The sequence below is a fragment of the Dasypus novemcinctus genome, chromosome 24 (genome assembly GCF_030445035.2).
Source record: "Dasypus novemcinctus isolate mDasNov1 chromosome 24, mDasNov1.1.hap2, whole genome shotgun sequence".
Lineage (NCBI taxonomy): Eukaryota > Metazoa > Chordata > Mammalia > Cingulata > Dasypodidae > Dasypus > Dasypus novemcinctus.
Window position 1 is genome coordinate 15,997,859 of NC_080696.1, and position 14,268 is coordinate 16,012,126.

Here is a 14,268-nt window from a genome sequence, read left to right on the forward strand (position 1 = left end):
TGGGAAATCACCGGGGCACAGTGACGTTCCAAGGCTGTAGGAGATGTGCTGACACCGGGGCCACCTGCTCCCACCTCCCAGGGGGCAGCTTGAGCAGAATCCCCTGTGAGACCCTCCCTTCTGGACCGCGGAGGAGCTCAGCTCTGAGTAACAAAGTGTTCCTGGTCACAGAGAGGATGCAGCCCTCACCAAGATGAGCCATCACAGGACCCAGATCTCATACTGCTCTGACAACCAGGGGGGGAGGAAGACAGCTCCGGAGGGCTCCAGAAGTGACAGCTGATTCATGAACTTCCTTCCACTTCTGGCAGAAACGCTGCCACCCGGGGCGGCGCTGCCAAGCATCTAGCTGGCCCTTTCGACTGCACCTCTGCCCTCGTATTAATCATTCTGCAGAGCTGCTACTGGATGGAACATCTTAGGAATATTTCAAGGCGAGCCTGCAGAAAATTCTGAGGTGCAGATGAGACATGGCAGTGGTGGAGTATTGCCCCGGTGGGGGAGGGGTTGCAAAGGGCACAAGCACAGATGCGCATGTCTTTGGGCTGGAAGGTACCGGAAAGGAGTCACTTGCAGGAGAGCAGGGCTCTAAAGCCACCAGCAGGGAGTGCGGGATCGGGGGGCTGGCTAGGGAGGCTGTCACCCATGGGTGAGCGCAGGCCTGGCGCCACCCGCTGAAATGTAATCAAGCAGAGGGCCTGACGTCCAGCCCCGGGGCCTCTGGCGGGCAGTGACAGGCCCCTCAGGACTATTTCACGAGCTCTGATTGCCCCCGGAAACCAGATGAAGGGTCACGATTGAGCAGGGGGTAACAGTCTGCCACGTGGCCTCGGAAATGATGGGTGCGTTTTAAATCCCCGTTTCCGGGACACGGGGACACAGAAGGAGAGGCTGGTGGGTGCCAGGTGATCCTCCGTGAGCGTGGACCCCTCAGATCGGGTGACCAGCCGCCCATCCTGGCTTGCCTGGGACGGTCCCGCTTTGACCACTGGCAATCCCGAGCCTGGAGACACTTCAGTCCCAGGGGCCGGAGAGCTGGTCAACCCACCTTCTGGGCCCCGGCAAGAAATCCACCCGGCTCCGTGGCTGGTTTGAATATTAGCTCCTCCAGAGCACCACGGACGCCTGAAAGATCTGGGCGTCTCCACGGGGTGTCTGCATCCTGCTAGAAACAGGATCACGCCGGGCTCTCCGGTCACACGGAAAGGCGGGAAGGAGGAGAAGAGCGGGGCGGGTGACCCGCGCGCGGCCTGAGCATTTCAGCCAGGGGCCTCAGGGCGCCCGCGCGTTCCTCCCCGGCCTTTCCTGGAGGACCTCACACACCACCCCCGTGGGGTGTCCCAGGCAGACGCCGGGGTGTCCCTGCCCCGCTGGGCCCACAGGGGGACACGAGCCTGAGCGCTAGCAGCGCCCCTGCTGGCGCGCCGCCGCTCGCTGCTTCTCCCCCGAGGAACTTCCGGTTCCGGTGGGCGCCGGGGTTTGCTCCCCGCCCCAGGCCAGCCACCAGCCTCCCGGCCTCAGGTGGCAGGATCTGGGGTGGCTCCCCGTGTCTGCTCAGGGGGTCCCCAGCAGTCCGAGCCTGCACTGGGCAGCTGTCGGCCCACGTTTTCTCCCTCCCCTTCTTGTGTCACACTCCCCAGCCCATCGTCTTCTTGGGATCACCTCTCTCCAAATAAACTCCCTCCTCTCAGCGTCTCCTTTTGAAGGAACGTCCATTCGGATGGCGACCCGTGTTCTCTGGGAAACCCCAGCTCACGGCAGGAGGATTCATTCGCCTGTCGCCCCTGCGTAAGGACCCTCGCCGGCTAGGGGGCCCACCTCCAACGCTCCGAATAGAGAACGAAATAAAAGTCAATAAGGAATGAAAACATAAAGCAGCTCAAAAGAAAATATGGTTAAATCACTAATATTTTGGCAGGGAAGGACTTTTCGTGCATAAAAGCAAAGGGAAAATATTTACCAGAAAAGAGTAATAAATATTACTCCATAAAACCTTAAAAAAATGCCTTCAGTCAGCGTGTTGGTAATTGCTAACGCTGGGCAATTGATCCACTGAGGCTTCTTTATATTATTTGCTCTACTTTTGTGGTGGTTAATATTTTTTCAAAATACAAGGTCTTGATTCACACTAAAAAATAAAAAGCAATATAATAGGTTATTAATTTGTCAAGAGTAAGACCATAAACGTAGAGAAAAAATGAAAACAACCACAGCTCTGTTATCATGCAGGTGGCTCTTTGTGGCTTGGGATAAAAATTCCAAGAACTGTATCACACAGTGGTACAAAAAATGATGTGCCTGATATAACTTCAGTGGATGTGAAGATGATGCACTCTATCAGTCAGGAGAAGCTGCGTAATGCTGGAGTAACAAACAGCCCTGAAAGCTTGGAGGCTTCAAACCACAGGGGCTTGGTGCTTTGCTAAATGATTCACAAAGTAAGAACAAAAATGAGCAGCAAAGATACAGAAAGATAAACTCAGCTGCTAGCGCAAAAATATTTAACTCAATGAGGTACCATTTTGCCCACCAAGTAGGCAAAACTATTTTTAAAAAATGATCATTCTATAATAAATCTTGACCCAGGTAGGCCAAATCTGGAGGTCTCTGTGCACTAACTGTTGGAACAATCCATTTTCCCCTTCTGTCCTCTTTTCTGGGAGCAGTTGCTTATTTCAGTAAAATTTTTCCAATATAAGTTTACCAAGGTGCTGAGGACCATTCCCAGTTAGTGGGTGAAGAAACAGTTGTTGACTCAACAACCCAATCCATCACAGCGAATCAATTCCAAGATCTGTTTGAAGCCGTCAAAAACGTCCTTTCTCCTTGTTAGGAGCCAGGGAGGCCTTGGGGTAAATCCAGTCTGTCTCTCTTCCTGCTGTTACATCTGCCCTTGAACCACTGAGCCAGAACCTTGGGCCCCCTGGAGCCACCTGAGAGCAAACACTTGGGCCACCTTCCACTTGTCTTCTTGCTCCAGAGGGCAGCGGAGCAGCCTTGGGCCTGGCTGGGGAGTGGGTGGAGGCTGTGTACAGTGCCTCCCCTCCCACAGTGCACAGCTGCTGTGCTGTCCACCACCTACTGTGCAGGTGAAAAATACAGGACCCGCAGCCCCTGCTGCCTGAGGGGTTAGGAAGCAGGAAGCAAGAAGCTAATGGCCCCCTCCAGCCTCACTGAGGCAGAGGGGAGAATACTCAAGAGAAGGCAGAAGATAGGAAAAGAAAAGATAAACACCAAGAATATGGTTTGAACAGATACACAATGCTAACTGGAGGCATCTGCGACAATGCCTGCTGTTCACAACTGATCAGCATATGGTAATAATCATTGTCCCTCTCATTATGTGTTGAAATTTGTATTTGTTGTCTATCAGGGTTTCTTCCTATATTTAGTGTTCCTTGCACAGGTAAGTGTCAAATAATATTGTATGTAAGAGGATTCTGGTATGACCCAATTGGGTAAAAATATATATATGCATATATGTCTATACACACACCCACATATAAAGAACATGAAATATGCATTTTATAGTCACAATATCTACATATTGTATATGTAAATTATATATCATATAAAACCACATAAAATTAAAATTATAGATGGATGTGTGGATAGATTATATAGATAGATACAGATGAAAGAATTGGCAAAATGTTAAAATTGGTGCATGTGGATATCTGGGAGAGAGGGGTATGTTGGCATCTTGGAAGAGGGTTTGTATTATCTTTGGAACTGCCCTGTTAAGTTTGAAATTACTTGAAAATAAAAAGTTCAAAACCAAAAACGATTTTAAAAATAAAAGTACATGGCTATTAAATATATCTTATACAGCTAAGTATATATATAAAATGTACATTTTTGCTGAAAAGTGTCTGAAAGGATACATAAGAAAGAGATCATTTTTTTTTCCATTTTCCTTTTTCATTTTCCTTTTCATGCACTTTGACGTTTTTACTGTGATCATGTACTCCGTTACTTTTTGTTTTGGAACCTTCCCCAAAAACACTTAACAAAGGGCCCTGCTAGGGTAGGGGTGGTCAGCTACAGATCTAAAAAATTAAAAGAAAGAATCCGGTAACAACCTTCAGCGGCCCCTCCTGCCCTGCCCCTCCTACCCCACCCCTCCTTCCCAGGCCCCTCCCACCCCTCCCACCCCTGCCCCGCCTATCTTAGACCCCTCCTTCCCCTCCCCTCTTTCCCCAGCTCCCACCTGCCCCAGGCCCCTCCCACCCGGCCCCTCTGCCCCCCCCTGCCCGGCCTCCCTACCCAAGTCTCTCCCACCCAGGCCGCTCCCACCCCTGGCCCCTCCTATCTTAGACCCCTCCTGCCCCCACCGCTCCCTCCTGGGCCCCCTTGCCCCCACCCTTCTTACCCCCAGCCCCTCCTCTCCCTCCCCGCCTGCCTGGCCCCCCCTGCCCCTCCCCTCCTATCCCAGCCAGCTCCTGCCCCTCCCCTCCTGCCCAGGCCCCTCCCGCCCCGCCCCCTGCCCCTCCCCTCCTCCCCCTCCCCTCCTCACCCAGCTCCCTCCCGCCCAGACCACTCCAGCCCCTCCTCTCCTGCCCCAGCTCTCTCCTGCCCCTCCCCGCCCGCCCCGCCCCTGCCCGCCCCACGGGTGCGATCGCGGCTCGGTTGCTCCCCCAGGGCCGCGGGGGCAAAGGCAGCATCTACGTGTGGGCCTCGGGGGACGGCGGCAGCTACGACGACTGTAACTGCGACGGCTACGCCTCCAGCATGTGGACCATCTCCATCAACTCGGCCATCAACGACGGCAGGACCGCGCTGTACGACGAGAGCTGCTCCTCCACGCTGGCCTCCACCTTCAGCAACGGCAGGAAGAGGAACCCCGAGGCCGGCGTGGTGAGTGCCGCGGGCCCTCACGGCGCGGAAATGCGGGGCGGCCACCGCCCTCTGCTCCCCCGTGGGCCCAGCGAGCGGGTGCCAGGGCGCACACTGAGTCCTTGTCCAGTGCCCGGTGGCTCATTAGCAGCCGAGAGACCGAGGACTTGCAAGTTGTCAGCTCATTTCCCATACGTTGTCTTCCTTGTTCCTGTTTTGGATTACAATAAATTGTAAATTGTGGTTTATTAATAAATTGCCCAGGCAGGTCACTAGTGAGGATTACTAATTGTAAGAATTGGGGTATCATACCACCACCCCATCAAAGCCAAGAACTTGTCCATTCATTGCAGTAATTAAAAATTAGCGCCCATGGATGGACTTTTCTGGATTTGATAACTCCTAAATATTAGGCACACATGTGGAAGAGGGAGAGGCCTTCCTCTGCTTTATACAGGATTGTAATGAAAACCCTGGCTCTCACAAACATTGAAAATGGAGTTTTTTCTCTTTTGGAAAGCCCTTTAACACTCAGATTACCCAGCACCCCCTAAGGAAGGGTTGTGGAACCAATCACCTTGGTTCAGCATGTCTGGAGTCTCTGCATGAATATTTGATGTAGAGAAATATTTTCTCTTTAATGGCCTGTCCTTCTAGGTAGACTTTAGCTGAGCTTGCTTTGGAAATGTCACCCTTTCCTTCATGAAAGGAAAAGAACAGCTGATCCAATGGCCCCCAGGCTCCCTTAAAGTCAGTCTCCACGCAGCAAAACTAACGGTTGCATTTCTAGGGTTGGTGGCATTGATTTCTCTCTCTCCACCTCAGAATGTTTCTTTTTAGGAGCCCGGATATAAAAGTTTCTCTGATCTCTGGAATAGCAGCTATGCTTCTTTGAGTAACTGACTTGTTTTCATCTTGTGGATACTCTAACTACTTATGTGTCCCTTTTTGCACTGGCTACTAGGAAGCTCAGTGATAAAATTTCTGGCAAAATGTGTAGGTATGTGGATGCTAAGCTTTTACTTAGTTTTTCATCTTATTCTTCAGAGCAACACATGGTTTAAATAAAAGGAAGGGATCATCTCCTGTCCCATATTGTTTGGCGGTTCAAAATAGTGTGATTTATTGACTCATTAATCAATATCTTCCCTTCCAGGCAACCACGGATTTGTACGGCAACTGCACCCTGAGGCATTCTGGGACGTCTGCGGCTGCTCCGGAGGCAGCTGGTGTGTTCGCCCTGGCTTTGGAGGCTAAGTATGTTCACAGCTGTGGGCCCAGGGTCAGCTCTGCAGGGTGGACCGACACGCCTTCCCCCACCGACACACCAGGTGTCCAGGAGGCAAAAGTGGGTGTGGGCGCTTAGGAAGAGGCGGGGCCAGGACCTCCCGTGGACGTGTCTAAACGAGCCGTGGGCCTTAAATGACACACACACTCACACATACACACACATATACCTCCCTACCTGTGAGGGGCTCAACTCTCCCCACAAAACTACATTCCAAGGAGAGCAGAAACCCCAATGCCCAGCAGCACAGATCGGCTACTTACTTAGACACCAGGTAGGGGCACGTGGATATTTGTTTCTTCCTGGAAACTGCCTCTTTATCCTCTGGTTTCCCTTAGCAGTTTTATTCCACTAAGACTCGGGATCAGCTAAATGAAGGAAAAACAAAATCACTAAGGTGGGTGTCATATAGCAGGCAGCACTCAAGCCTCCCACTCAGGACTTGTCCATGGATAAGGTAAATTCACTTTTGAACACTGAGACAAGTGGAGCAAAGTCACGTGGTATAGACCAAGAAATGGCCTTTACTGGGAAACTATTGGGTTCTCCAGAGAAACAGGACTGTCAGGACATATATGTAAATACTAAGAGATGTATTATAGGAATTGGCTTGTACAACCACAGGCATTGGCAAGTCCAAACTCCACAGGGCTGGCCACAAATGGGCAACGCCAAATGAAGATGCAGCTGAATTTCCCAGAAGAAACTGGCTGAAAAAGCAGCAGGAATTCTTTCAGACTGCGGATCCTCAGTCCTCATTTTAAGACCTCTGACTGGATGAGGAGACTCCCCTCATTGCTGAGGGCAAGTTCCTTTGTTGATTGTAGATGCAATCAGACGTAAATGCAATCAATTGACTGTAGCTGCTAACCCATCTACTAAATACCCTCACAGTAACAATCAGGCCAGTGTTTGCTTGACCAAACAACTGGACACCATGACCCATGATGACCCATGAAATTAACCCTCACAGAAACTTTCCAAGCTACAGGTAAGGGGAAGAAACCATCCCACAGTGAGCCCACGTGTTTCTGGACTCACCTTGAGTGGGCTCGTCAGTGGAGGGACCTGCCCACCTGCTCCTCTCCTTCCTCTTAGTGCAAAGCAGAGGCTGGCCTTGTTTTCCAGGAATGAACCCCGCCTTCCAACGAGCCTTGCAGGGAAAGGGCCTCTGCTCCAAGAATAAAGGGTTTTCTGGTCTCCTTTGAAACCTAAGAAGGCAGAACTTGACTCAGTCTCCTTGGATTTTGGCAAGCAAAAAAAAAAAAAAAATCACTTGCCCAGGCTCCTACCCATACAAAGGGACAAATAAATAAATTGGGGTAGGGGAGCCAGGCTGCCACGCCCCAGACAGATGCATGGGCTTGACGTCTCTTGGTCACCTTTCTTTAGCGCACAGTTGCAGGGATCCTTACAGAGAGGATGACGCAACCACATCGCATACTTTGTCTTTGAGTCCTGGTCATAAATTAAATGATCTCTATTGCCATAAGAAGGGGGGAAAGGACACTGGGTAGTAGGTGATTCAGGCCCGTCATGGAAAATACTCCTAAAATTTCTCCGAGCACCACCTGTCTTAGGCCAAAAGCAGACCCTGCGATGCGATTTTGGAGCAAGTGATTTATTAAGGAAGGAGCTCCCAGGGGAGAGGGAGAAGGAGATACAGGTGAGGGATGGGAAGGAAGATGCCCAGCCAGGGAGAAGTCCTGGCCTCGGACTGACCCCGTGGGGGCCTCTGGAGTGTGACTTGTTTGTCCTCTCTCAAGCCCAGGGAGCTGGGCTCGCATTCTGGTGCCAGCCGGTCATGGGCCAAGAGCCGGTCCTGGGGAAAGTAACCGAGGCGCCTCTGGCTTTCTGCCCCTGGGTCCAAGGCGGCTGTCGTCACTAGCAGCTAAAAGCACCGGTGAGGAGGAGATCGCCCCAAGAGAGCCCCCCAGAGCAAGGTGGAGGGACAGAGCCTCTGCAGAGCAGTCTTTACAGCTCAAGGCTCCCCATATCCTCACGCAGGCAGCAGGGAGTCCTCCACGACATGTGCGCAGCAGTCAAGGACTATTTCCCACCCAGGGGTCCAGTAAGAAAACTTTTCCGGAGCAGATGTGCAATAACTCGATTCGCCTGCCGACAGGCATGCCCATCAGGACCGTGAAAGGGGGACTAACCACCCCTGCTCTCCAGATGAGAAAAGGAGCCCATTCCTCTATCCCAGCCGGTCAGCCCTTGGTCCTTTAATTTCGTAAGGCACTCTTCTGCCAAATGCTTGAAAATGCCTCTGTTGTCCGCAGAGAATATTGGTCGCAGCTCCCAAGAAGACCAATATTAGAGAAATTTTTAAAGCTTGCCGTTGTGGGAGGTGCCTGCCTCCTTCCAGTATGTAGGGTTCTTTGGTATGACCAAGCACTTTCTGTGTGGTTTCGGGGGGCAGAGCTAGGTCTGAGGGGAAGATGTCACAAGGAGGGAAATTTTTGACTCAAGAGAACCATCCATGGTAATGTAGCCCATGCTGTTACCAAAATGGAACTTACGAGGAATGGATTTTTTTAACTTTTTATTGCAGCAATATACAACTCAAATTTTCCCATTTTAACCACTCTCAAGTGTACAATTCAGTGGTAGTAATTATATTCTTAATATTGTGCTACCACCATCAATATCCATTACCCCAACTTTTCCATTCAAACAGAATCTCTGTACCCATCAAGCAATAATTCCCTCCCCCTGCCCCAACCCCTGGTAACCTATAATACATGATCTGTCTGGCATGACTTTTTTTTTTTTTATATAGGAGGTACCGGGAATTGAACCTGGGACCTCGTATATGTGAAGCAGGCGCTCTACCACTAAGCCACACCTTCTCCCCTTGGCAGGGTTTTTTTTTAATGTAGACTTTTCTTGAAGTATAACACATGCAGAAAAGTGCACAAATCACGAGGAACAGCTCAATGACATTTTACAAAGTGAAGAGACCTGTGTAACCAGCATCCAGACCGAGAAACAGCCCATTGCCAGCTCCAGTGTAGGTTCTTTTGCTCAATATATGCCTGTGAGATTCCTCCACATTGTGTATAGTTGTAAGCATTCATTCTCCTTGCTGAGTATTATTCCATTGCACAAGTGCACATTTCGGTTGTTTCCGCTTTGGGGTTATGTATAATACTGCTATAAACATTCTCGTGCATGTCTTTTTGGTGATCATATAGACATATTTCTGTTGGGTGTATACCAGGGAGTTCATATACTGAGTCATAGGATATGCATATGTCCAGCTCTAGTAGATAACTGCCAAATTGTTTTCCAAAGTGAGTGTCCCCATTGATCCTCCGGTCATGTATGAGAGTTCCAGTTCCTCCACATCCTTGCCAACGTTTGGTATTGTCATTCTTCTACATTTTAGCCATTCTAATGGGTGTGCAATGGAATCGATGTTGTGATTTTAATTTGCATTTCATCAGCTGATGAACAGGGGGTTTGAGAAAGATGGCTTCCTACTCTCATCCTAGACTCACTGAATCTGAATCCCTATGAGGGCTCCTGGAATTAGTCCTTTTCCAGCCCCTATTCCCAAGGAACATTAAACAACCAGCCTGTCACTGGACTGTGGATCAAGGAGTGTGAACAGTCAAGAGGGCAGTGATTCTGAGAATCAAGGTGGTATCTTGCTGAGTGTGGGTATTTGGCTCTGCTTTTGATGAGGTCACGATTGAACTTGGCCACAGGAAACAGGAAATCCTCAGCTAAACTGAGGCAGGGTTTTTTTTCCCTCTCGTGAAACCTGAACAGGGGTAAATGAGCCCAGGGCTGGTGTCGGGTGCCACGGCAAGTCAGGGGATCCAGCTCTTTTTGGCTTGTTCTCTACATGCCGTTAGAGCTCCAGCCATCATGTCTACATTTCTGGCAAGACAAAGGGAAAAACTAAGGGCATAAAAGAACTCCAGGAGCTGAGTCAGCCCTGATTAAAGGGTGTTCCAAGAAGCCCCACCCGGCGGCATCTGCTTATTTCTCATTGGCTAGAACTGTCACATGATCACCCCTGACTGCAAGGGAAGCTGGGAAAGTGTGTTTCGCAGCTGAACACATTACTGTCCTGAGTAAAACAGGTTTTCTTGGTAAGGAAGGAGGGGAGGATGGACATGGGAGAGGCAACTGCTAGTGTCTTCTGGCATCTCAGTGGACAATGGCTCACTTTCTCTGGATCTCTGTTTTCTTATCTGCAAAATATAGAAAGTGAGCTCTTCACTAAGATTCCTATAACCTCCCTGAATAAATATCATTTCTTTGGGAAAATGTACTTTTTAAATTTGTCCTTAAAACCAACATTCATTTATATACTCTTAAATATTGTAGCCAATCCTAATCTTGGAAAAGAGAGCTTATTCTCTTCTAAAGCCAACTACATGAGATAGATTTTATTATTAATAATAATAAACTCTTTATTGAGTGTCCACTACTTGTCAGGCATTGTGCTAGGAGTGTTACCTGAATTATCTACGTATACATCCTACAACAAGCCTATAAGGCCTTTTCACCATTTTATAGATTGTTAAAGTAACTCATTGATGCTCACACAGTTGGCAAATGGCAGAGCTGGGATTTAAACCCTCAGGTACCATGCGTTCCAACTCCGGGAACTATTGTCAACCTAACTGTGGGACACAGGCGAGGCACCCACGGCTCAGCCACTCCTTTGGCTGCCATTGTGGCTGGGATCTTCCACCCAATTGCCCCTGGCAATGGGCCACAGTGAATGAACCGGCTTGTCCTCAAACATGGTGCAGAAAGCCAGGTTTCAGGTTCTTTGAAAGGTTTTCCACGCCACAGCCACAGGATGACGTCTTGTAGACTGGATTTTCTCTCTCAGGTCGCAGGAGATGGGTAGATGGGGTTGGGGGAAGGCTGTGGAGAAACCAACTTGATTTATGCACTGTTTTTCTCAGACTGGAAGTAATCCAGACCTTTGAGATTTTTTTTTTTTAAGATTTATTTATTTTTATTTATCTCCCCTCTCCTCCCCACCCCAGTTGTCTGCTCTCTGTGTCCATTTGCTGTGTGTTCTTCTGTGACTGCTTCTATCCTTATCAGCGGCACTGGAAATCTGTGTTTCTTTTTGTTGCATCATCTTGCTGCGTCAGCTCTGTGTGTGTGCGGCGCCATTCCTGGGTAGGCTGCACCTTCTTTCGCACTAGGCGGCTCTCCTTACGGGACACGCTCCTTGCGCATGAGGCTCCCCTACATGGGGGACACCCCTGCGTGGCAGGGCACTCCTTGCGCACATCAGTACTGCACGTGGGCCAGCTCCACACGGGTCAGGGAGGCCCAGGGTTTGAACCGCGGACCTCCCATGTGGTAGACGGACGCCCTCACCACTGGGCCAAGTCTGCTTCCCTGAGATTATTGTTTAATCCTGTTGGAGTTTATGGAATTGACTTAGAATTTTAAAGCTGAGAAAGAGCCGAATGGATTTTTCACTACCCCAAGCGTCTCTTCTTAATATGATGAGAACAAGGCCCAGAGAAGTAAAGCTGCTTGCTCAGGTTCACATACCTTATCTTGTTCAGAAGATCACATCCAAGAAGTAGAGAAATTTAAAATTTCCTGTTGGCTTCTAGAATTTACCGGATGTTATTGGAAGTCATTTCTCCAACCTTAAAACTGCAACCTCTTTAGAACATTTCGGTTTTCAATTCCTCTAAAGATGCAAGTGCACTCCTTAAATTCCCCTTGCTGCCTTGGTAATTAGGAGGAAATGGTAATTGGATCCAGGGGAATTTAATACCATTAATAGAAGTGTGCTGAGAATGGCAAGGGAAAAATCCTCAGAAACAGGGAACTAAAGAGAGTAAGGTCAAGATTTTATACTTCATTCTTCTTAGCAAGAAGTCAGTACACCAACTCTGCTTCAGCGACTGGGGGTCACTGTGGCAGATACAGCTGCTGACTGTATGTGAGCACCTAATTCTTTCGTAGAGCCCCGTTTTAACTCACTCAGGAAATCTCCACCTTGTCCTGAACGGCCTCCCTCCTTGGAGCCCTGGTTTCCACTTCAGTCTCTAGGATTGTTCCCTTTGCACCAAGGGCCAACTGGTCCATCCTGAGTGGCCTAGGACCAGCAAAGTAACATTTATCCTTGTAATATCATAGGGTCCTACCCATGATTGGACCCAGCCAACAAGTTCCTCCCAGCTGCAGGAAGGTAGCAGTTTTATTGACAACAGCCTTGGCACTCATGGCTCGCAGGTGACTGCATCCAGCTTTGTTCCGTGTGGTCATCTCTCCGCCGATTCTGGCAGGGGCCTTTTCACTGGTGTAGTCCTGCCCTTCAGCCCCATACTTCTCCATTCCACGCATGGCCCGTGACTCACCCTCCCTGCTCACGTTCAGTGCCCCTGTCCCCCTAAGCTTTTCTCCGTTTTTCACCTGCACGATGCTTGCATTCTCCCTCCTCTAGATCCTTCCCTCCAAAACCTTCTCTCCTCTAGAACCCCTTTTCCCTCAGACACTCCAACTCTCCCTTTGACCTTTACTTAATAAGTCACTGCTTACAAGGTCCTTGTAAGAACCCCCTAGACCAGAGTCTCTCAAATTTCCTGATGAGAATTCTGGAACACTAAAAAAAATAATAATAATAAATGCAGAGTCCCAGGCCCATCCCAGATGCACAGAATCAGGATCTCCATGGAAGGGGCCTGGAAAGCTGTATTTTTACAAGCTCCACCAGCATCACAGGAAACACTGCCCTGCTCGGGTTTACTCAAGCTCGGCTGCATTCGGGGATTACTTGATGCTTGAACGAACCCGTGGAATCAAAATCTCTGGGCCTGGCACTTTTTTTAAATGTGCCCCAGATGTGTAGCCAGAGTTGAGACCCACTGTGAATATTCTCAAATATCCATGTGCAGAAGCATCTGTTTTAAGTGCAAATTCTCAGGCCCACAACCTCTGACATGCTAATTCAGGAGAGCTGGGGGCGAGGCCAGGAATCCACATTTCTCACTAGTCCCCAAGTGATTGTGGTGCAGGGAGCTTGAGGTCCATGGTCTGAGAGTCCCAGGATGGCATAAAACAGGGACCCTGCTGGCGGCTCCCTCGGCATCCCAAGCACCTCCCATCATGACATCTCACTTTTTAAATATTGAGCTGTCCATCTGTCCTCCCCGGCTCCATGAGCACAGGGACCTCCCTATAACATGCCCAGATCCAGCGCAGTGGCTGTACATGGTAGACAATCGGATTCAGGGGACCATTTAAGTGTCCATTAATTTTCATGTATCTCTGTCTGATTTTCCCAACTACTGTATCAAATACTTGGTACTTAGATGAACATGCCCCATTCCTCTCCAGTTCTGAGCACCATGGGCTTTCAATTGTTGATGCTCTGTAAATGTTTATTTATTTAATAGTTGTGAGCTGCTCGGGTAGGATTAAAGCTTAAGGCATGTTGATGACATTCCAATCTTGCACAAGATTGAAGTCTGTCCATCCTGAAATCACTCAGAAGGGGGTAGGAGGAGGGGCTCAATTTTAAGTTTCAGAAATATGCAAATGGCTGGCCACACGGTGTCACTAATTCAATTACTTTGGAGTATGGTCTATGGCCTGATTCATCTCAGAAGTGAGAAGCTCCTTGTTCATGCAGATTTTCTCATGGATCTTATGAGAATATATTGGTGGAGAAGCATAATGTATGCTTATATAAGCATAATATATCCACCCATGTCTGGGTCCTTCTCCAGACCTTGGAAGCACAGCACACTTCTGGTGCAGCACCCCTAGCTATGATGAGCGCTATCCCCCTGCCAGGCAACCTTTGGGTCACTCAGATCTTCACTTGTCAACACTTTGGGGCTTAATGAATTCAGTCTCATTCCAGCAAAACACTTAGGTTTAGCCAGAATCAGCATCAGGAAGCTTCACACCATCCGCTCAGGTCCTGCGGGACCAAGTGTCCAAGATGTGTTCTGAGCATTGACCTTCCTTGGAACTTTCTCCTTAAAAGCAGAAAGTCTGCATTTCAAGAGCATATGAATCGTTAGAATCGTTTGGCTCTGCTTCAAAGTTTCAAACCAATGAACTTTGCATGTGTTAAAATTTTATTGCACTGTGCTGTTTCTAGTCCTTTGAGTCATTTAATTTCTGAAGAGAGCCCCAGT

The 14,268-nt window shown here is 49.1% G+C and overlaps 1 protein-coding gene across 1 annotated transcript in view; it reads left to right on the forward strand.

Moving 5' to 3' along the window:
- Positions 1 to 14,268, forward strand: part of PCSK2 (proprotein convertase subtilisin/kexin type 2) — a 282,361-nt gene that overhangs the window by 250,157 nt on the left and 17,936 nt on the right. Inside the window, exons 9-10 of the mRNA XM_058287597.2 lie at positions 4,642 to 4,857; positions 5,993 to 6,093. Of these exons, the coding sequence (XP_058143580.1) occupies positions 4,642 to 4,857; positions 5,993 to 6,093 (317 nt within the window). The remainder of the gene's footprint in view (positions 1 to 4,641; positions 4,858 to 5,992; positions 6,094 to 14,268) is intronic.